General features: G+C 41.5%; 2 protein-coding genes across 4 annotated transcripts in view; one reads left to right on the top strand and one right to left on the bottom strand.

Moving 5' to 3' along the window:
* The first annotated feature begins 7,815 nt into the window (after window positions 1-7,815).
* The window catches only part of LOC135701750 (cap-specific mRNA (nucleoside-2'-O-)-methyltransferase 1-like), a 56,217-nt gene continuing 41,915 nt past the window's right edge, over window positions 7,816-22,117 (top strand). The window contains exons 1-4 of one of the 3 annotated variants that reach the window (XM_065222666.1): window positions 7,816-7,892; window positions 7,956-9,515; window positions 9,582-10,177; window positions 10,661-10,701. In XM_065222666.1, the coding sequence (XP_065078738.1) occupies window positions 7,875-7,892; window positions 7,956-9,515; window positions 9,582-10,118 (2,115 nt within the window). In that variant the 5' untranslated portion in view covers window positions 7,816-7,874 and the 3' untranslated portion in view covers window positions 10,119-10,177; window positions 10,661-10,701. Of the gene's footprint in view, window positions 7,893-7,955; window positions 9,516-9,581; window positions 10,178-10,244; window positions 10,370-10,660; window positions 10,702-22,117 lie in introns of those variants that run through there. The other 2 variants (XM_065222664.1, XM_065222665.1) reach the window with 2 other exon arrangements.
* The window catches only part of LOC135701793 (uncharacterized), a 58,083-nt gene continuing 53,307 nt past the window's right edge, over window positions 17,342-22,117 (bottom strand). The window contains exon 2 of the mRNA XM_065222722.1: window positions 17,342-18,105. Coding sequence (XP_065078794.1) covers window positions 17,342-18,105 — 764 coding nt within the window. The remainder of the gene's footprint in view (window positions 18,106-22,117) is intronic.

Raw genomic sequence — 22,117 nt, 5'->3', positions numbered from 1 at the left:
ATGACATCACCACCGAAGAAATGAAGGACTGGTTATCGAAATACGTAATACTACATGCTGTGAATGAAGCGGAGCACCCGCAAAAATAATCTCATCTCGCAGAAGAATGCCAACGTAACAACAAATCCTTCGGATATGCTGAGCAGTAAGTTTGGACCGCTGCCTTCGCTTTCGCCGCCGAAAGTGTACGTCAGCGATCGGCCCGATATTCGCCATGAAGATCACCGAGAAGAAGTGGGATATTCCCGCCGTACAACGTACCATGGTTACATGGTTTAGATCGCCACGGGCTCTAACCCATCCGGAAGCAACTTCTAAACTAATGTAAACTGTCGTAAGGATGCAAATAAATAAGAGTTTATAAGGGAATTTCTGCAATCGGTTGTGTTGGTGCTTATTTATTGGTTGAAATGTTATGAAAGAACATATATTTAGATGTATAGTTTTTATGCAAATATTTATTGTGAAGTATGCGGTTTATGTATTCGCATAACCACAAACCTATTTTGGGCCGATCAAGCAGAAAACATCAAATAAATCCATGATTTCAGAGTTAACAAGTCAATTATGGGTTTGGTAAGATACTTTAGTCAATTAGCTATCGAACAAAGTCAATGAGAATGCGTGATTTGAAGCTTTGCACCCATAATTCACAAAAACAAAAGAAGCGCTCCGTTCGAATCAATTTTTATCTTCATCCGATAGGCCGAAGTGAATTCATTGGCGTTTCAATGCGTTAGCCGAGTTTAGAATCCGTAGGCCGAGTTTGGCATCAAGAAGCAGTGTTAGACTTTTGACAATATCTCAACGATTTCTCTTTATTAAATCTTACGGTACGTACAGAAAGGTAAATAAATTTGGAAGCCATCAGTAAGAATAACATTTCGTTTGATGCTAAACTATGCTAGATTAAGAAAGACTAAGTGCGTGTTTTGCTTAATAGACCGTAAAGGGGGTAGTTAACCCTACTAAGAATATCCACTAATTATATGTACTGCTTGGAAGCCTCACCCAAGCTAAGAATTATTTCCAAATAAGGCAAACTCTTGTGGAATAATTCTGCCATTTCCATCTCGCTAAACTTCTCTATATAGTTATCGAACACATCGTTGTAGATCCCTACTGGTTTCACCCGGATCGCCAACTCGTCAGACTCGGACCAATGCCGCAACAATCGAATTGTGGTGGAGCAGATCACATCCAATCCAGCCAAAATCAACTTTTGCTGATCCGTTTGCTTCTTCGTATGTGCAATCTTCCAGCAAGCAAGCGCATTGCACTAATATGTGTAGTTTATCCTGAAAAAGTAAAATTTATTATACAGAATCCAGAATCCAAAATCAACTCAGGCACATTTGATAACGGCACAAAAGCATTTGTAAATAAACTTTCTAAGGCCCTTTACACGCGAATACCAATACCACTTTCGGAAAAGTGATAGTTGCCCCTATCCGATGATGTTGGTTTGCGTGGGCGTACTTTGGGCCTTAGAAAGTTTGTTTACAAATGCTTTTGTGCCGTTATCAAATGTTATGGCTGAACTAAACTTACCACCTTCCGGCATCGGCATCGAATTCCATCCACCGCCTCGCGACAAACTCCAATAAGGTACCTCAGTGTTTCCAGCAATGCCTGCAAATGCAGTAGGTCCTCCTTCCTATCACCATCCTCCGACTCCCCGAAAAGCGTCAACAGTTCCGCTACGGAGGAGTTCTGTCGATGTCTTCTCAGTCGCGGTTGACTCTAACTTTGGTTAGAAGCACGGACTGAAGAAATCTAGCAACAATGGCAACAAGCGCGAGTCATTGGCAGCTCAACATCGTTTACTTCTAAGCCAATGGTAACCCGATGTGTTCACCCCTAATCATTTTGGCATATGATCTTTTGTTATACAAAAGAAAAGCAGATAACAACTAAACGTCATAATGACATGCTGTTTGACAACAGGCTCTCCCTTTAAATTTTCGTTAGAGAAAAAGAGATAACATACGGTACTTCCTACTTTAAGCTAGTACATATGAGTAGATAGTGTTGCCGTGAGGTACACTCGAAAACTTCAAATGTAAGTGCGTCAAATCAAATTTCGAGCCGCTCCGTCTGTCACTTCGTTTGTGCTACTAATGGATTGAACTAGCATTTTCACCAAATGTACTAGAATATTTTGGTTCTATCTCTTTCACTCTACTCAAAACTGAAATGCATAAAAAAAATGACAAAATGATACGCACTCTTTGCACACTGTCAAAGAATCATTGTACACAAAATCAGCTTTGTTCAAATCAAAACAAAAAAACTAGCCCATCTGGTGGATGATGGCACAAGCTTCCAAGAAAATTCTATTACAGTGAACCACATTATTTAAATGGATTTCTTCGCCAGTAAGTCGTCTGTCACTTCGTTTGTGGTAGTAGTGTTGCCATGTGGTTCAATCCAGTAGTAGTGGTGTTGCCATGTGGTACACTGAAAAATTGCAATAGCAGGTTAGTCACCAAAGTTTTCGAGCCGCACCGTCTGTCACTTCGTTTGTGGTAATACCCAACACACCAAAAAAAATCTGAGTTTTACTGGCGATGTAAACATCCATTGACGAGTGCACGGATGGATTTGAGTTCACTCACTCGACAAAAAGTGACACAACAGCGGGGCCCTGTTTACTAAAAATGAACACATATGTGTTCATTTTTAGTAAACAGGGCCCCGCTGTTGTGTCACTTTTTGTCGAGTGAGTGAACTCAAATCCATCCGTGCACTCGTCAATGCATGCAAACATTCATACATGTAAACTTCCTTTTCACGTAAACTAGCTTCTTGCAAGAAATGTTGCAAGCAAAAGTGGACAGTTGCATGACATGTCTCATAAATTTACACGATCTTTAATCTGTATGATATATGACGTTCCATTTATGTGCATGATAGTAACAGAAATTTACACTACTTTTTAAGCTGTGAAGGATTCAATCCTCCATATGCTTCTCAGCTGCGGCGGCCTAGGCTGCGGCCAATTGAAAATGTTTTAAGCAACAGATCTACTCCGATTATTTTGCACTAAAAAGTGTAAAGATTGATCGAAAAGCCAAATGAAGGGCGTTCCTAGCAAACTTTTTTCGATCACTATGGCTAAGGTCCCAATCTGGGGCTCCCAGCTAGCTATCTCAAAGTTAACACGAACGGCTATTGGAGATGAACTAGCCATCAGCTAAAAATCTCTCAAATAAATATATAAAAAAGGAACGGCTATATTTGCCACAAAAAGTACTATTTACAAATGAAAGTAATCGTTTGAATCTATTTTGCATAGGATAAGTGTACCAGTATTGGCACTAGTGGTCCAGTTTTTGGCCCTAAGGCCATATTTGAAATATATTGTAATGGCTTTATTTGCGTAGATTTCTGCCAAAACATATGTTCTTACCTTGTATCGAAACAAATTTAGAAATAATGTTAAAACGTGAAATTAAAGATAAGGTTAATTCGACCACAAGGGCCTAAAACTTGTACACATACCATAGTTATGTTACTAGATTTCTTAGAAAAAATTCAACTTTTTATAAATGTCAACAGAATATTTCATGACACTCATAAGTTGACTTACTAATGCACAGTGAACAATATTATTCATATAAATTGTTTAATTACACCTATTCAACGCAAACATAAAATCTTCGAATGGTTTGCATTCAATTACATTCAACTATCGCAATTTACGCAATGAATCGATTGGAATTCAATCAGGTCAAAGAGACTAAGAAATATTGCATCTGTAATTATGCAATTGGTTATTCTTCTTCATTCCTTTACAAACGTCGGTCTCTGTTCCGTAATCTAGTGTCAATCACCGACGGACATCGATTGCCATCCATTGACGGCAATCGAATGCAGAAAGGCAGCTTCCACACCTGCGTAGGATATCGCACCCATTCAACACACATGGGCCGGGACCAACGGCTTTACTTCCCTTCCGAAGGAAGACGTGACCAGAGATTTTTATGCCTCAGAAAAATCCCACCGACATCGGGTGGGATTGAACCAATAATCAATACGAAACTAACGATTTTAAATTGGCTCACCACTTTAGTAGCCTATTGGTCCCAAGCAAACGATTAACGTACCCTATTCTAGTTGAAATTCTATTACTGCACTATGTTTGTTTTGATTTGCTATGAAAGTTTGACAGATAACATCAGGGGTGTGTGGATTCATGCAGAACATGCAGGGGTGAGTGAAATAGCTTGGGACTGCTTGGGACCGTTGTTCTGGTACTGAGTGAGCCAAAAATAATAATGATTTTCTTCGGGACCCAGTGGTCTTAGAGTTACCTCTATGACCGAAGTACGCTCACGCAAACCAAGAGCACTATCGGGAAGCCAATTTAGCCAATTTAAAATCGTTAGTTTCGTATTGGTTGTTGCTAGTAATCCATAAGATATAATCATAGAGGTAACTCTAAGACTAGAAGGTCCCGAAATAACGTGCTCAACTTTTTGGCTCAGCTCTGGTACTCTCTTCGGTCCCAAGCTAATCGATTCACCCCTCGAAACATAGGAAAAACCAATAACCCCTCATTTTATCTGTCAAACTTTCATAGATCTTTTTGGCGTTTAATCGTCTTTCTATTTCTAGCACACATGGATGAATACATGGTTTATTTTCCCACTAATCTGTTTCCCTCTTGCTCGCACTCGTACGATTTAAATGGTGCAGTAGTGTGCGCCGATTAAACGTCACAAAGCTCTATAGCGAATCAAGACAAACAGTGCGTAGTACTAGAATTACGACTAGAATGGAGTACGTTAATCGTTTGCTTGGGACCAATAGGCTAGTCAAGTAGTGAGCCAATTTAAAATCGTTAGTTTCGTATTGATTGTTGGTTATACCAACAATCAATACGAAACTAACGATTTTAAATTGGCTCACCACTTTAGTAGCCTATTGGTCCCAAGCAAACGATTAACGTACCCTATTCTAGTTGAAATTCTATTACTACACTATGTTTGTTTTGATTCGCTATGAAAGTTTGACAGATAACATCAGGGGTGTGTGGATTCATGCAGAACATGCAGGGGTGAGTGAAATAGCTTGGGACTGCTTGGGACCGTTGTTCTGGTACTGAGTGAGCCAAAAGTAATAATGATTTTCTTCGGGACCCAGTGGTCTTAGAGTTACCTCTATGGTTATACCATATATGGTAACCAGCGTAAACACATAAATGAGTAAAAAAATACACATTTTTAATATTTATATGCAGCTGTCAAAAAATGTGTAAATTTGGAGAACCTAAAATGTGTAAAAAAATACACATTTTAAGAATGTAGTACCTTTCAAAAAATGTGTATTTTTATACTCATTGATGGGTAAAAAAAAACTTCAAACTTTGCTACATCCTGCTTTGTTGATGCACGCCATTTGCTAAATTTTCAGTGAAGAACAGAAGGTAAATGGAAGAAATACGGTCCAAACTGGACAGTGCGCAACGATGGACTTCTAGCGGGTAGGTGCTTTATACTTTTTACAAACTATATTTCTATAAACATATGATTAATTCAAAATAAATTAAAAACATGTTTGCAACAAAAATATATATGTTTGAATTAAAGTCAAAAGCATGTTTATTTCAACAATATAGAATTTGGGTAAACGATTTTTAGCGTGCCCTGCCTTTTTTTTCCTTCTTGTTTTCATTCGGAAAAAAATGCCCCAATCAACTGAAAACGGCCCGCAACAAAACCGAAATCATGGATTCGGAAACCCACCTAGGTAAGTGTCTTAATAAAGTTCCGGCTCGATAAAACCGGAGGAACCCCAGCGGTATCGACGTCGCTCTCTCGTTTCTGATGCCGATCCTTTATCATCCTCCTCCACAACTGACGTTGAAAGAAAAACGAAAATCCTAAATACATTTTGAATCTATTCCGGATCCTCCAGTCCCCCCTCCTTGAACACCGAACGTAGAAAGAGGCCGGCATGAGGACCAGCGTTAGAAACGACAAAACGACGCTGATATCACAAAGTTTCACTGGTTTTACTGAACTGAAACTTCCGGACACTCACCCCGACGGGTCCCCGCATCTCGGACCAGGACCCAACATCCACAGCTTACCCATAATCGCACCCGAAAAAGAGCAGAAGCTTAGATGCAGATCGTTTTTTCATCTCTTTGCAATGCATTTTTTTGCTTTATCCTGCTAATATAATTTAAAATTAAGTATGTTTCTTTCAAACATATAAGAAGCATGTTTAAAATAAACATATTTATTTTTGTTCACATACTTGTCAAACCAAACAAAAATATTCACGTTTATTTTCAACACGAATATTTTTAAAATAAACGTAACATTATTGTTGTTTTAAACATTAATATCACATGACTTCAAACATGGAATACGTTTGAAATAAACCTTGTTTATTTTTGTGGCCAGAACAAACCAAGAACAACATGTGAAAGGGGCATACAAGCTTTTTGTAAACAAACCTTCTTATGCCTTTTTCTCGCCACCCATATGACACCAACGCAAACCATTATCATCATCGGGTAGGGGAATCTTTACCCTTCCCGATGATATTGTTTGTTTGCGTGAGCAACTCTCGGTTGGTGAGAAAAGGGCCTACAAAGGTTTGTTTACAAAAAGCTTGTATGCCCTTTTCACATGTGGCTCTTGAAACTGAGTTTACGTTTAAATTTACCTCAAATATTTTTGGTTCAACGATAAATTTTTCTGCGTGTACCTATCGACCCATCAACTCATGAACCGGGGATCAATGGCTTCACTTCCCTTCCGAAGGAAGGCGTGATCCTCGGCGCGATCAGAGATGTTATGCCTCAGAACATCCCGGCAGCGTCGACTGGGATTGAACCCAGGCCTGCTAGGGTGAGAGGAAATCACGCTTACCACTACACCTCCGGTGCCGCTACTTATTTTTGTTGATGGCATTTCTTTTTTTAATAAAATATATACAATAATCAAGCAATCTTTATTTTACCACTGACACAAATAAGAAAATTCCAAAGTTAATAAAAAAAACCATGCGCACCCATAATATTTAAGTTCTAGAAATGATTACTTTTTACACATTTTGCTGTAAAAACCGTTCTTGAAAAATGTGTAAAAAATACACTTCTTTTGACGTTTGCTGGGTTTACACATAAATGTGTAAACGCAGTTTACACATAAATGTGTAAACGCAGTTTACACATTTTATGAGTAGGCCCCTTTTTTCACGAAATGTGTGAAATTTTACACATTAATGTGTTTACGCTGGTTACCGTGCAGTTAGTCGTCTGTCACTTCGTTTGTGGTATCAGTATGTTTGCTTAGAAAAGGCCAAAATGAACATTTATTGAATGTTGGCATCCTATACAACCAATTCTCCATTACCACCAGCATGATACAACCACAACCTTTCCTAAGTAAATTCACTTAATTTCCACTTTTATCTTAGTGGAAATCGCACATATTCATAATTTTCCGAAAAATGCAGCTGCGCAGGAGCGCAGGAGGCAACCTCTCCATGTGGGTGCAAACTTGTTATGCATTATTTTCCATGACAACATCTCCGATCCATACCGAAATAATAACAATTAGTTTTCAAACACGTTTTCTTACACGATTCAAGCAAAAGTTTCCACGGGAAATTATTAGTTTTTCTTTATGTACCGATTTGCCCCAAAAATCGTCTGTTTTACTTTAAAAATTTGGAAACTATCCTCCTTCTAGTAGTTCTCACTTCGAAATGTAGGAGGCGGAAGCTTGGAAAAGTTTCACTGCAAGACGCCAATAGAGCTGGCAACTCTATACAAATGGAGTACTAGATTATTATGTTCAGTTGTCAGTTGTGTACGATTACGATTGTAGAACGCTTCGTGATTTTTTTTAAAAATGTCCCAGTTGCAAAAGGTTATTTGCGTTTTGATTACATTGTATATATAGCTAGTAGGTATTAAAGTATTCCTTTTCTAGAAACACAAAATTTGCGTTGGCCTCACACCGGAAAACATCCGATCGCGGGCCGAAACACTGGAATCGAATTTTAAGTGGCTGGAATTCCATGACGACTCGACACCTAATCCACCGATCGATCCAGACACTTGGCTCGAAATCGGCCCTCGGGTTCGATCGATCGAAAACGAAGTTGCCTTCTGCGAAAGGAGTTTGTTGCAGGAAGTATTCCGCCTGCGATCTTCACTGGACGATAGCGATGAAAAAAAGGTGCGATGGGCACACAACAAAGCAAACTTTTTCGAGGTTAGAGCTGGCCAGTTCATGACCCGTGCTGCGATCAAGATTGCGAACGTGGATGCATTGTTTGGGTGGAAACTGTGCCAGTTGCCCGATACAGCTGATGATAGTCAGTTGCTGTACTTTGTAGACGTTTTCGGTGGTCCAGGAGGATGCAGTGAATATGTGCTGTGGCGGAATGATGGATGGAATGCAAAGGGTTTTGGATATACGACAAAAGGTGATTACGAATTTCGTGCTGAGATGTTTCGGATGGGGGCGCCGGAAAGTTTTGATCCATTCTACGGGGCAAACGATGATGGAAATATATTAGATCCGGATAATATTAGTGCGTTTATGGAGTACGTCAAGGCGCAGACTGCTGATAAGTTGGGAGCACATTTGATCATGTGCGATGGAGGGTTCTATGTAAAGAATAACAACCAGGAAACCATCTCAAAGCAGCTATACTTGTGCTTGGTGCTTTTGGCAGTCGGTGTCATTCGTCCAGGTGGAAACGCTATTTTGAAAGTGTTTGATTTGTACACACCGTTCAGCGTTGGATTGGTGTACGTTCTGACGAAATGTTACGAAAAGGTTTCGATTGTGAAACCGGCTTCAAGTCGATCAGCGAATTCTGAACGCTACCTGGTTTGCCAGACTCGTTTAAATGAGAGCAACCTATTCATGAACTACCTGTTTTCAATCAGTCAGGTGCTCTGGGAAAACAGACACGGGGAGCACGATATTATCCACATAATCTCGCCGCAGACGATGCAAGAAGATAAAGACTTTTACAACTTCATTCGCAATTCGAATAACGACCTGGCTCGACGTCAGATCGCAGGTCTCAAATCTTTGATCGGCATTCTACACGGTGCCAATCAACAGGAGAAGGTCGATAAGCAGTTGGTGCAGGAGACCTTATGGCGTATGTGGAAGTTGGATCACAAATCTCGGGTGTCTCCGACGGATGGCTTCGCAATAAGCGCAGCGGAGTACGCACTTCAGTACATCGATAAGGATACTCTCGAAATGTTCACAAAATCCGATACGCTGCTGTGCGGCAATGAGACTATAAAAAAGAGGTTTGGAAACCCTCGCGACTGGAGCTTTATGCCGGTGGATGTAACTACAGATCAGGATAAGAACATTCGAACTATGTTTCTTAGCAAGGGCAACGGCAGTGTGTTCTATTACGATCGAACGGAAGTAGCTTGGCGGAAGATGAAAGAGCTCCAGCTGATCCTGTCACCGAAGACGCTTTTGTATGGGGAAATTGTCCAGGAAATTTCCATCATGGTTAGCTTCCTTCCGACTCCGATCCGAATTGATCTTATATTAAATTGATTTGTCTTTTCTTTCCAGGGCGACAAGCAAAGGATCGTTCACGCATTGCACATTATCGACGCGATCATGCTGGGTGGCATAGACGTTCGGTCCCTACCGCAGACCAAACGAAATGCTCTTTGCACTAAGTTCGCCAAAGCTTTGAATCGTCCTCTAGTCTATCGGAACAATTGCACCATTCGTCCGATTCCGATCCGCTGTAAGACGCTTATTCCGATGACCGAGTTGGACAAATTCTTCAGCTATGTTTCGGTCCACAAACTAGCCACTGGAACTAACGTTCTGGGCAGCGATCTGGAGATTTTAGATTCGCAGGAAACGAAGAAGTTCTACATTCCTCGCGGGTTGTTGTTTGTGCGAAAAGGACAAATTGGTTTGAAGGGAGTCGAAAAAGAGCTGGAGTTCGGGAAAAGCTTTACCAGCCGGATCTTGTGGGTCTGGACCAAGACTAGCCAAATCTACTCGTCGGCGCAAATGGTCGAGGTGACGAAGGAACCGGATTTGGTCTATCGAAAGGATTTCGAGCGTTTTATTGAGAAATATGGAAAAAAGTAGTGTGTTGGGAATAGTTAGTCCCGAAAGGGGACTACGATGAATCCAGTAAACTGTAGAAGGTAAGCCATTTGAATTCGAATATCAAATTAACACATTGGTTTTCGTTACCGGGATTTTTTTTTCTAGTTCAACGATCATGGAGGAACGATGAACACTTTTCAGTATTATTTTCCAATGATGGAAAATGTTGACATTTGAATAAAAAACAAGTATACCTACTACCTACTGTCAAATTTCATGGATTTTGAACTTTTGAGTAACTTTTATTTGAACTACGTAATACACTTTAATTTTCAAAAAGAAAACTATCAACATTGTTAGGATTTTTTTCTTACCGACGGATTCCAAAAAGAAAAACATCAGAAATGCGTGAAAATACCTATAAGGGACCATGACCATGTAGCATATTTGTTTTTTTTTTGCCAATTTTAGACCCCCCTCTCTTCGTAGCTTATTATGCTATACCTAATACATGGCCGGTCACAACTTCTGAACCCCCTCCCCCTTCGCCTGCCCTTTCAAATACTACGTCATTTATGCAGGTTTTTTTTTCCCTTGATTTGTTTTCCGTGCTGAGCACCAGTGCTACCGACGCCTGGTAAGCAGCTCCCACTCCTGGACCCTATCGACTCATCAACTCTTGAACCGGGGACCAACGGGTTTACTTCCCATCCGAAGGGAAGACGTGATCAGAGATGTTATGCCTCTCAGAACATCCCGGCAGCGCCGACTGGGATTGAACCCAGGCCTGCTGGGGTGAGAGGTAATCACGCTTACCACCACACCACTGGCGCCGCTATTTATGCAAGTTGCCTAAGTTGATTTCGTTCATCTTACTAAGAGCTACGTGGTTCACTCGTCTTAAACGTGTGTGGTGTGTGGATACAATCTAACTCCCACTGACCGGCAATGCTATGATGAAATATGTAAATCTGTCCGCACCTAGGGTTTTTGATCTAATTTCCGTCCTACTAAGGACAACCCATGCTGCACCCCTCTTCCTTGAACGGGTTTTAACAATAAATGAAATGTTTCTATCAAAGATGACTTCTAAATTTATTCCCCTTTCATTATGTACCGTCTAGTTTGATAAAGAGACACACATTGTTGAGAAATTGTTAAAAATCTAACACTGCTTCTTGATTCCAAATTCGTCCTACGAGTTTCAATTCCGTCCAAACGCATTGGATTTTCTTCGTCTTACGGATGAAGGTAGAAAAATCGTGTTTGCTAGGAGCGCTTCTTTTGTTTTGAGAACAATGAGTGTAAATATTCACACAATACGCTCAAATAGGCTTTGTGTTGTAGCGTATTACTGATTTGTACACGGTGAAATCATGGATTTTACTGATGTTTACTGCTCGATAGAACGGAAATGGACGATTACGACGAAGTAGCGCTCTACCTATGTGTTGATAAAATTGTTTTTACCGATAGATGTGCACATGCTTAACCCTGGGAGATGAAAGGTGATTTTTTTTCCTTGGTTTGTTTTTTCCGTCGATCTTGTTTTCCGTGCTGAGCACCAATGCTACAGACGTGCCAGGAAGGCAGCTCCCACACCTGAACCCTACCTATCGACCCATCAACTCATGAACCGGGGACCAACGGCTTTACTTCCCATCCGAAGGAAGGCGTGATCAGAGATGTTATGCCTCAGAACATCCCGGCGGCGCCGACTGGGATTGAACCCAGGCCTGCTGGGGTGAGAGGTAATTACGCTTACCACTACACCATCGGCGCCGTTAGATGAAAGGTGATAACTCTACTGTAAATCCAATGACCCATTTAAAGAATGCCTGCTCCTACACGTACATTCTGAAGTCATCTTCATATACAATAAGCCCCGCATGAACACATTCACATATCAAATGAATAGGTATCTGAAGTGTATTCACACTTATAATAATCTATATAATATCCAAGGATGAGGGGCTTGATGATGATTTGTCAAGTGCCGCTATGATTTTTTTTTTAATTTGTTAAAATTCTAGTTTTTCTTCAGTTTATTGATTTGAACGGTTCAAGGGAGTTAATTTCACGGAGCCGTAAGTTGTAGTTATATAATAATTTTAATATTAGCATAAAATAAAATAGTAATTTTAAATTCGCTTTTGTAATGCTAAGGTAAATAGTTTGCTTTGAGTGTAAAGTTAATTTATAAGAAAGTTCTAACAGCTTTTTTTTGCACTTCGAAACTTGACGTCATACCTCTAACATAGTAGCAGTGACAGTGTCGCATGTCCTAACAACAACTGCCTGCGACTAGTGTTCGAGGGGCAGAATAAGGGTCAATACTAACAAAACTATAACACTAACATGACCCCGAAACTAACGTTCATCCATTGCACTAATAGTTATAATGTAGTTGTACTAATAACCCATCTATCACAGATAAACAGACATAACACTCGCAGGTTGTTCATCGAATACGCATTTGACGGTCAATTTGAGTGTTTTTGGTTGGCGGTGATGTCACCTGTGGCGCGTGCGGTCGGTTCCCTTGCGTTTGACGTCTGCACACTAGCGCCATTTGTTAAGCGTACTATCCATCACGTGATACTCGACAGATGGCGGTAGTGTTTTTGTGACTATGTTTTGTGGAGAGAAATATTAAATGTGTTATTTCTGTTTGTCTGTGCATCTATGTTTCTTTTTCGTTGTGTATGTGTGTGTGTGTGTGTGTGTGGGGGGGGGGGGGGGGTTAATGTAACCAATACTAATACCTTTCTCTCTGTTCTTTTATTCGTTTTCTATATCCCTTCACCATCACCCCATATCCCATCATTTTGACGAGAGATGAGTTACTTGCATGATGCATGCCCAAGTCGTACTACAGGATAATATGCTGAGCGTGATTCTATCACAATAACCACGCAGGAACGCATATCGATAGAGCTGAGGAATAATGAGGTAAATTCTACACAGTAGAACTCTAAGCAGGTAATAATAGCAATTAATAATCAAACAACCATAAAAAGGTAAGAATGAAATTATTTATTTTAAATACAGTAATGACCCGATTTTGTCAGTCCCTCCGCGCTTCAGACTTTTTCCTTTCAATAATTTCACATAATCATAAATCTAAATTTTTCTCATTCGTCATTCGTTAAGAGGGATATTTAAAGTATACTTTGGTGCAATAGGTTCAAAAAGATTACTGAAAAAGGGCATCGCTTGTTTTGAAACACATACTCACAATCACTACATTTATTCGACTTATAAAATTAAACTACACAAGCAAGCCAGGTCGGTACTCTTATCGGTCGTCAACGTCATCTCTTTGATTCTCTGTAATATTGAATGCTATCTAAACATAACTACAGTACAATACAAAAACAAGGAGAAACAAATAAACCTAAACTGGCCTTCCGAACGATATCCCTTATTCTATTCGATGGATGCTATTCAGTGGATGGTATATAACAACAGCCCAGACGTAAACAACTCTGTCTAGTAGTTGCGCTGGCAGACTATTGATTTTGTCAGCTGTTAACAATGGCAGTGTTGTAGCTTACCGGGAATCTCGCTTCCAAACACTGCAATTCCTGAAAAGAAAGAAAATTTTCCTCTTCGAAGGGAAAGGATGGGATTAGGATTAGGGAATGTTCGTCGGTTGAGCATCAGGTTGATGCGTGTCTTCTGTGTTGTTCAGGCTAGGAAGCAGACAGATCCTTTCTACTGGTCGTTTGAGGAGCCCATCTTTCGTTTTTAACGTTACTACCCTTACGACTCCGTCTTCACCCGGATGGGTCTCCGTGATTCGCCCCATTTTCCACCGTGTTGAGGGTAGGTTCTTGTCGCAAACTACCACCAATCTGCCAACCTCGATTGATTTCGCAGGACCCAAGTATTTAGTGCGTCCTTGAAGTTGGCACCAGGGCTCTACATTTTCGAAGCTCTAAAATGAACTCGTGTTTTTTTTCTCTCATACATACGTGTTCGACGCTTCATTTCTATAACGCCTAGCTAGACTATCAGCAAGAAATGATAGTGAAAAAGAAACACGCTTAGAAGGAAACACTGGCTGTGGAACTTCTCGTCGTTGCTTTGCTCATCGCTTTCAATGTAACTAACGTCGATTTTCTAGTTAAACGAACCTCATTATGGCTTTCAATCCCCTTTCACGAACACTCTATCACCGATCTTTCAATTTGTTTAAAATGCGTTATGCCCCGTTTTTGATCATTTTTTTTAGATAAATATATGCATGGAAGATAAATTAAAAATATTACGTGTAATCTTCACGTGTTTTCACGTGAGAAATTTTTTTTTTTTTTTTTTTTCTTTATTATAGAGATTTTTAGCCTGAGGCTAGTTCATCTCTTTCACGTGAGAAATGCTTTAAATGTGTTATTTCATTTTCCGTCATATACGTCATGAAACCTCTGTTGATGTGTTTCATGAAAGAGAAAACTATCAAAGTCGAGCGCTCTTTCGCTCATCCGTTTCACCGAAGCTTGAAAGGAAGACCAATGGAGCGACGGGAGAAAGAGAGGCAAGCGATTGGACATTTGTTTGTGCACGCCGACTGAGGTTCTAGAATGCAGCGAAGCTGTTCGACTTTAACAGAAAAAGAAAGCCAGCAGCCTCTTCGTCGCATCGATTTGGTCGATTGAAGCTGATATTGTGACGCCCTGGTTGGCACAAATACTCCTTGCGCCATCTGTTCCAAAATCCTTGGAACTTATGCTGCAGTTGTTGATAGTGGTTAAGCCGGTTTGTAGGTACATTCAACCAATCAGGTTCAGGTAGATCGTGGAGTGATGAACCTATCAAGAAATGACCTGGTGTCAATGACTCTAGATCGTTCGGGTCATCGGAGATGGTCGTAATCGGTCGGGAATTAAGGCACGCTTCGACTTGCACGAGCAGAGTTTGCAAATCTTCTGGAGAAATCGGTTGTTCTCCAACGACTCTAAGCAGACAATATTTGGTCACCGCTTCCTTGTGCTTACTGTCTCGCAACATCGTGAACAGTTCCTGGAGTCGATTTCGTGCTCCGACGAAGTTTGTCCCGTTATCGCTGTACATATCGGTACATCTGCCACTCCGTCCCACGAAACGGCGAAGTGCTTGTAGGAATCGATCGGTGGATAAATCAGAGACGAGCTCCAGATGGACTGCTTTCGATGCCATGCAGATGAATACGGAAACGTAGGCCTTAACGGCGACACGACATGGACCTGGACGAACAAAGACAGGTCCGAAGTAGTCCACACCAGTTTTTGCGAACGGTCGAGACACAGTGACACAGTGACGATGGTAGCTCACCCATGAACTGCTGTGTTGGCGGCGGATTTGCTCTGAAGCATTTCAAACAACGATGGACAACATGTCGAGCTACATTCCTTCCTCCTAATGGCCAAAACTTCAGTCTGATGGTGCTTTATAGAAGCTGCGGTCCTGCATGTAACAGGATGTGATGGTAATGCTCCATAATCATCCTGGTTAACCGGTGATAAGCCGGTAAGACTAACGGGTGTTTGGTGCTTTCAGATTCGGTAGAATGACGTAGCCTTCCTCCTACGCGTACAAGTTGATCTTCTTGAAGGTATGGGTTAAACCACCTAAGTGGTGATTTTCTGGAGACCATCCTTCCTTGAGATAACGCATTTTGCTCGTCGGCGAAGGTTTCCCGTTGAATTACACGAACTATGGTGAATTCCGCTTGTCTTAATTCCGAAATGGTGAGAAAACCTATCGGATGCTCTTTCGAACGATTTTGCAAGCGTCTTATCAGCCGTTGCCATACCGCTGTATATCTTATAAGGCTGGTGTAGTTTGAGAACTTGCTGATATACCAATCATTGAAGTCTGCTAATGCGGATGACATCCCTGCTACAAAAGTTCGTCATGTCTCCATCGGATGATTATCTTCTGTTGGAATTTCTGGAGCCACGGGCCATCCACTCTCCTCACCTACACTGAGAGAATTGTTCATATATCGTTTATGTGTCACACACATAAATTTTTGTAATGTGATTACAGAAATGAAATTTATGTGTAAGACATATAATTGTCATCAATTGAGATCCAATAAATTTTATGTGTGGTCAGACATGGACATGATAGTTTGTGGCAGATGAACGTCATTTGTCGATAAATATGTATTTTTGTTTATTGATATTGTGTTTAATGTTCGGACATTATTTACTAAGCGAAAAAATTCAATTTATATTTTTATTTAATATATATTTTCTCTCATCACTACAGTTATTCATGACTTTCCGTTCTGGTAGTCCTCCTTCAGGAAACTGATTAAAAATGTCACGACCTTCTTACAAATATACAGTTTCAGCACCAGGAGGAGGACGACGACAAATTTGACGATTTTTTTGGGCTCCCTTTGTCATCGTCATCGCTCTCTCGTCATCTATCAGGTTCAGAGCAGTCAGTAGTCTTTCCGCTCTTCGGATGATGGCTATAGCAGCGTTCGATAGTGAGTGGTGATTCCGGAAGCTGAAATTAAAAAAGGTGTTGAAATTAGCTACTTTAAACTCAAAATTCATCCCTAAACTTACTCTTTCTCATTGATGCTGTACTTGATCCTCGATGTCCAAGCTGCCGTCATTGGCAAATTAATCCACTTGCTTCCCGTTACACCTGGCCCCATCGCTCTACTTGTTAATGTTCTTCGTAAAATTTTCCAGTCTCCATTTTGAAATTCACCTCTTCCGCGGTCAGGTAGTCGGGTGTATGTATTTTTTATGTGTACCACACCTATTTTTTGCCATGTGTCACAAAATATGACGTTTATATGAGATACACATACTTGGTATATGTAGAATACATATCGTGTATATGATGTTTATAAAATTAACGTGTGGGGTTTTTTATGAAAGTTATGTGTGAAATCACATAAATAAAATCTTTACTGTTTTATCAGTGTACCAACCACATTGGACCGTGCCACCAGGAATCATTCTGGGCTAGGTCCTCCGGTGAAAGTCCCCTAGATATCATGTCAACAGGGTTGTCAAGACCTGGAACATGTCGCCAGTTAAATCCTTCTGTAATGGTTTGTATTTTTGCTACCCTATTTCCCACGAAGGTGTTCCTGTTGGATTGAGACGCTGCCAACCACCGAAGTACGCACGTTGAATCCGTCCAGAAATAGGCAGGAGCATCGATCTTGAATAGCTGCGCCGATAACAATGCTCCGCAGTGCTCAAATCGAGGAATCGTCTGACATTTTAACGGCGCTACCTTGGACTTGGAGGTTAAAAGATTAAAGACGACCCTTCCTTCCGCATCTTGACTCCGCAAGTAGATGCATCCGCCATATGCTGTTTTCGTAGATCAGTTGCCTCCTCGATAGTATCAACACCTGTGATCACGTCATCCATATACGTGTCTTCTTGGATTGCCGGGAACCGCTCTTCTTCTTCCATCGCAAGCTGATGCAGCGTCCTCGTAGCCAGGAACGGTGCTGATTTGGTTCCGTACGTAACTGTGCCAAGCTCGTACGTCGTGACCTCTTCGGTAGGACGAGGCCGCCAGAGAATACATGTCAGTGGTCTGTCTTCTGCTAAAATGTTTATTTGACGGAACATTTTTTCGATGTTAGACACCAGCATGATTTGTTTTATCCGACAGGGCAATATAATGGATCGCAGATCCTCCTGTATAACAGGTCCAACATGTAGCGTATCGTTTAGTGAAATACCTGTAGACGTCTTACAGGATGCGTCGAAGACAACGCGAACCTTGGTGGTGGTGCTAGCCTCCTTTACCACAGTATGATGCGGTAAGTAACAACGTTTTACCGTCTCTTGAGATTCGTCTACTTTCCGCATATGACCTAATGTGAGGTATTCATCCATGAACGCTGTATACTGTTGCCGTAGACTGGCATCCCTTGCTAGCCTTCGTTCCTTGCCTTGAAGACGTCGAAAGGCGATGTCCCTTGACTCGCCCAGCCGTTGAAATTCGTCTCCATCCTTCAATATTGGAACAGTATATCGTCCTTCTGTGTCACGTTGTACTGTTCGGGTGAACAGTGTTTCTCAGCGAGTTTGTTCTGGTGAATAGGCCCGTGATGACTCCACCTCCTCACAGGACCAAAACCGAGCCACCATCTCTTCTAAATCCTTTGAAGCCGACACTTTACAAGTGATCGGCTGTCGACCTTGGAGTCCCTCCGCAGACTACCCAGCCGAATAACGATTCTAATAGCATTGGCAACTGTTTGCCCAGTGATAACTGACGACCCGTTTCGAAAAATTCAAAGAACGCCTCAATGCCAAGCACTAAGTCCACATTCCTCGATACAAAGAATGTCGGATCTGCCAATTCGATGCCTTGTGGAATTTTCCATCCCGTAGTATCGATGGAAATCGTGGGTAGTTTAGCGGTCACTTTTCGTAGTACCAGAACATTGAGTTCTCTAGAGAAGCCTGAAACTCTCGATCGCACCACTGCTTGGATTCGCTGCTTTACTTTGGTTGCCGATTCTCCAATACCAACGACAGAAATGTACACCGTTTCTCGCGGTACCTTCAATCGTTGACTCAACCGCTCAGTCAGAAAGTTGCTCTCTGATCCAGAATCCAGGAGAGCTCGCGCTGGATATTTGTGGCCTTGATCATCTTTGATGATAAGAACTGCTGTTGCCAACAGTGCTTGCGACGAGTAACTATTTGACGACGTAGAAGCTGTGACATTTGTAGCTGCCATGTTGACCACTTGGGAGAGTGTGGATGAAGCATCTCCTTCTGGATGATTGGAAGATTCATTCCTAGTGCTTCTGGGAGTGGCAACACCCTTAGCGTCGTCCTTCTCTGGCTTAAAGCAGACTAGCGTATGATGACGTCCCTTACATTTCCGACACGAGAATTTCGATCGGTAGTCCTTTGCCTGGTGACCTTGTTTGAGGCAATTCCGACACAGACCATGAGCGCGTAACAGCGCTTCTTTATCGGATGACGTCATTCGCTGAAAAAAAAACCTTGCATTGGAACAGGAGGTGATCTGCTGAACAACTAACGCAGCCCTTCCGGGTTTCCTGGACTGTGTTGAAGCTTGTCTTCATGATTGGCAATCGTTGCTTCACTGAAGATGATGATGACGCCGGTGCAATCCCTTGAAGTCTGCAGTCCGAGGTGGCAACGACTCAAGAACTCCAATACGACGCTGGAGAAAATCTGTCAAATCCTTGAGCTTTTCCTGATCCTTGCTTGCCGAGACTTCTTCCCAACCTCGTCAAGTCACAGGATCCAATCGCGAAATGAGAAGATAGACCAACAAGAGATCTTTGTAATCCACAGGTTGAATGATCTGGTCTAATGTTTGTACAGCACGTTGAAAACCTTCCACAAGTTTGTGGAGATCAGCTACTGACTCTTTAGTCAGAGTAGGTAGATCAAAAAGTGTTTGCACCTGACGCTTCTTTAGCTGCTTGCTGTTGCTGTATCGCGTGACGAGCATATTCCAAGCTACTTGATAGTTGGTTTTGGTGATTTGTATTGGATCTATGAGGCTTTTTGGCTCACCTAGGAGACATCCCTTCAGATAATGAAATTTTTCAACTTCCGGCAGATCTGTTCGAAAATGGATTAACGCAGTGAACAGATCGCGAAAACTTAACCACTCATTTATGTCCCCATTGAATGGTTGCAACCTTATCTGTGGTAAGCGAGCATGATCGAGATTGCTAGCAGTCGTCGAATTTGTAGCTCGAAATGATTGCTCAGAAACTTCAGTGACTTGTAGCTCCTTAAGACTGTCCATGAGAAAGGATTTCATTTTGTACTACCGCATACTGAAATCCTTCCTCTCCTTGTCGAGAGGGTATTTCTCTTCACTATAGCTGGTATCTGATTTCACCTCGAAAACAGTTTCCTCGATTTTCTCCCTCAATTCATCGAGTCTCTCTAAACGTATAGACATAACCGATGCAACAGCATCTGCCGGGAAGTCTTCAACGAACTCCCAAATATCGTTGAAGGAACTTTGGTACTCCCTCAGTTTCGTAACTAACGTCTTGAGAGACATCGCCTTTCTCTTGGATGATGATGATGCAGGCATGGTGCAGAGGTACACAAGGAAAGCGCTATGTAGTATGCAGAAATTGATCCTAGCTTCGGTAGGGCATATACTGTCCAGTGTTATTTACCTGGCAGACACAATTGCAGTACGTTGCCCAAGTCAACAGAGGATCAATGCTAGCTTAGCTTTCCGAAAATCAATAGGTTGCGTCAGGAAGAGGAGAACAAATTATGTAGCATAAAGAGGGCTTGCCACGACTGGCCATATACTGTTTATCTCACCTGGAGAAACAAACAGCTGCGTAGACCAACACCGGGAGGAGATAGAGAATGAGAGTACTACGTTGAATGAGGCGATTCCAACTATCTTGTTTTTCACGCAAATGGACCAAAGCGTGATCAATAAATTCATCAGCTAGTCAACTTGAATTCGTCGTAATGCTCAACAGGATCAGGCATGCAGGCACAATCAATTGAAGAGGATAACATAAATTTAACACGTGTATTTCTGAGCCTAGCTTCGTGACATATACTGTAATTTATAGTTTACCTGGCCAGAAAATTAGTTTCGCTGCCTCTTAGATAATCGTGACTCATCAAACGATCGTGGCATGAAGTCAATCCAGTTGGCAATCCAAAAGCAATGATCGATCCGTGAACCGTGGATGTCTTCACGCACCTTGGTTGTTGCACCCTGGTTGTTGTGGGTGTCGATTCAATTTCACTCGTTGTACTCGGTTGAGTTTCCAGAACACGTCAATCAATGTCGAAAGGGTGGAATTAGTATCGATTCGATTTGGCTTCGGCCGTGACATATACTGAACATTTAAGTGCTTACCTGTGAAACCAGGAAGTCGTGCTGGTTCAGTATACCATGCATCAACCGTCAGTCCGATGTATCCAAGGTGATCCAGTCTCGTATGCAAATCGAAATCGTGTGTAGTGTATCCAATCCGCAAAGGCAATGGCGCAGCCTAGCAGCAATCCTCAGAGGGACTTGGTGAGCAATGGCGTAGTCCAGCACAAGATTGCTGTTCCAGCTTTAGGCTGAGGTGTTGATTGTGGTTCGCGGACAATGGTACACAATACTGTGGCGGTTTCTAGCTGCGCTTGGCTCACTTTCGCAATGGCCTCGTTCCAATGTCGTCTGCCGGAGTCCAATGATCTGGCTCGAAGGACCAAATGTTGTGCTTGAGGGGATTGACGATGATCTGTCAAGTTTTATTTTTGCGTTTGCTTTTGTTTCATCAAAGTTATTTATATCAGAAATATAATATTTTTTTTTTCTTGATTTGTTTTCCGTCGATCTTGTTTTCCGTACTGAGCACCAATGCTACCGACGCCAGAAAGGCAGCTCCCACACCTGGACCCTACTTATCAACTCATCAAATCATGAACCGGGGACCAACGGCTTTACTTCCCTTCCGAAGGAAGGCGTTATCAGTGATGTTATGTCTCAGAAGAATGTGAAACAAAGGGAACTTGGAGTGTAGAGTGCACTGCCCACCGGTTGATGCTGAAGTCTGGCCAAGTAAGTGGGTTAGGGTCTAATGATTTCTGAATGGACAATACAGCGCAGGTGGATATTTTATTTTATACTATCTATATTAGAACCTTTGAATCAGTTTTAGGGTTTTGGGTTAACAGAGGCAGAGCGCGGAGGGACCGCTTGGGAAAGCATAATGTTCATGCTTGACGAGTTCAGAGTGGCTGAGCTGTTCGGTTGTAGTTTGACCTGCCTTTCAAAACCAATTTGGCTCTAGAATCATTTTAAACTTGTTCTGCATTATTCCTAGGGGCACGCAATAACCTTTAACTCCAACGCAGGCAACGGCTGTAATTAAATTAATTCCATTAACTACTGCTTTAATTACATTAATTACACAATGTAGAACATTAACTACTTTTTAACTCCATTAATTACAGTTGAAATTTCGTAATTAAAGTACATTAATTACATTTTCAATACTTTTAATTACATTAATTACGGATAGATAATTTTAATTGGGT

Source organism: Ochlerotatus camptorhynchus, unplaced genomic scaffold, assembly GCF_037179485.1.
Source record: "Ochlerotatus camptorhynchus isolate MF236.1 unplaced genomic scaffold, CSIRO-AGI_Acam_v1.1 ptg000176l, whole genome shotgun sequence".
Lineage (NCBI taxonomy): Eukaryota > Metazoa > Arthropoda > Insecta > Diptera > Culicidae > Ochlerotatus > Ochlerotatus camptorhynchus.
This window is presented reverse-complemented; position numbering and strand designations above follow the sequence as displayed.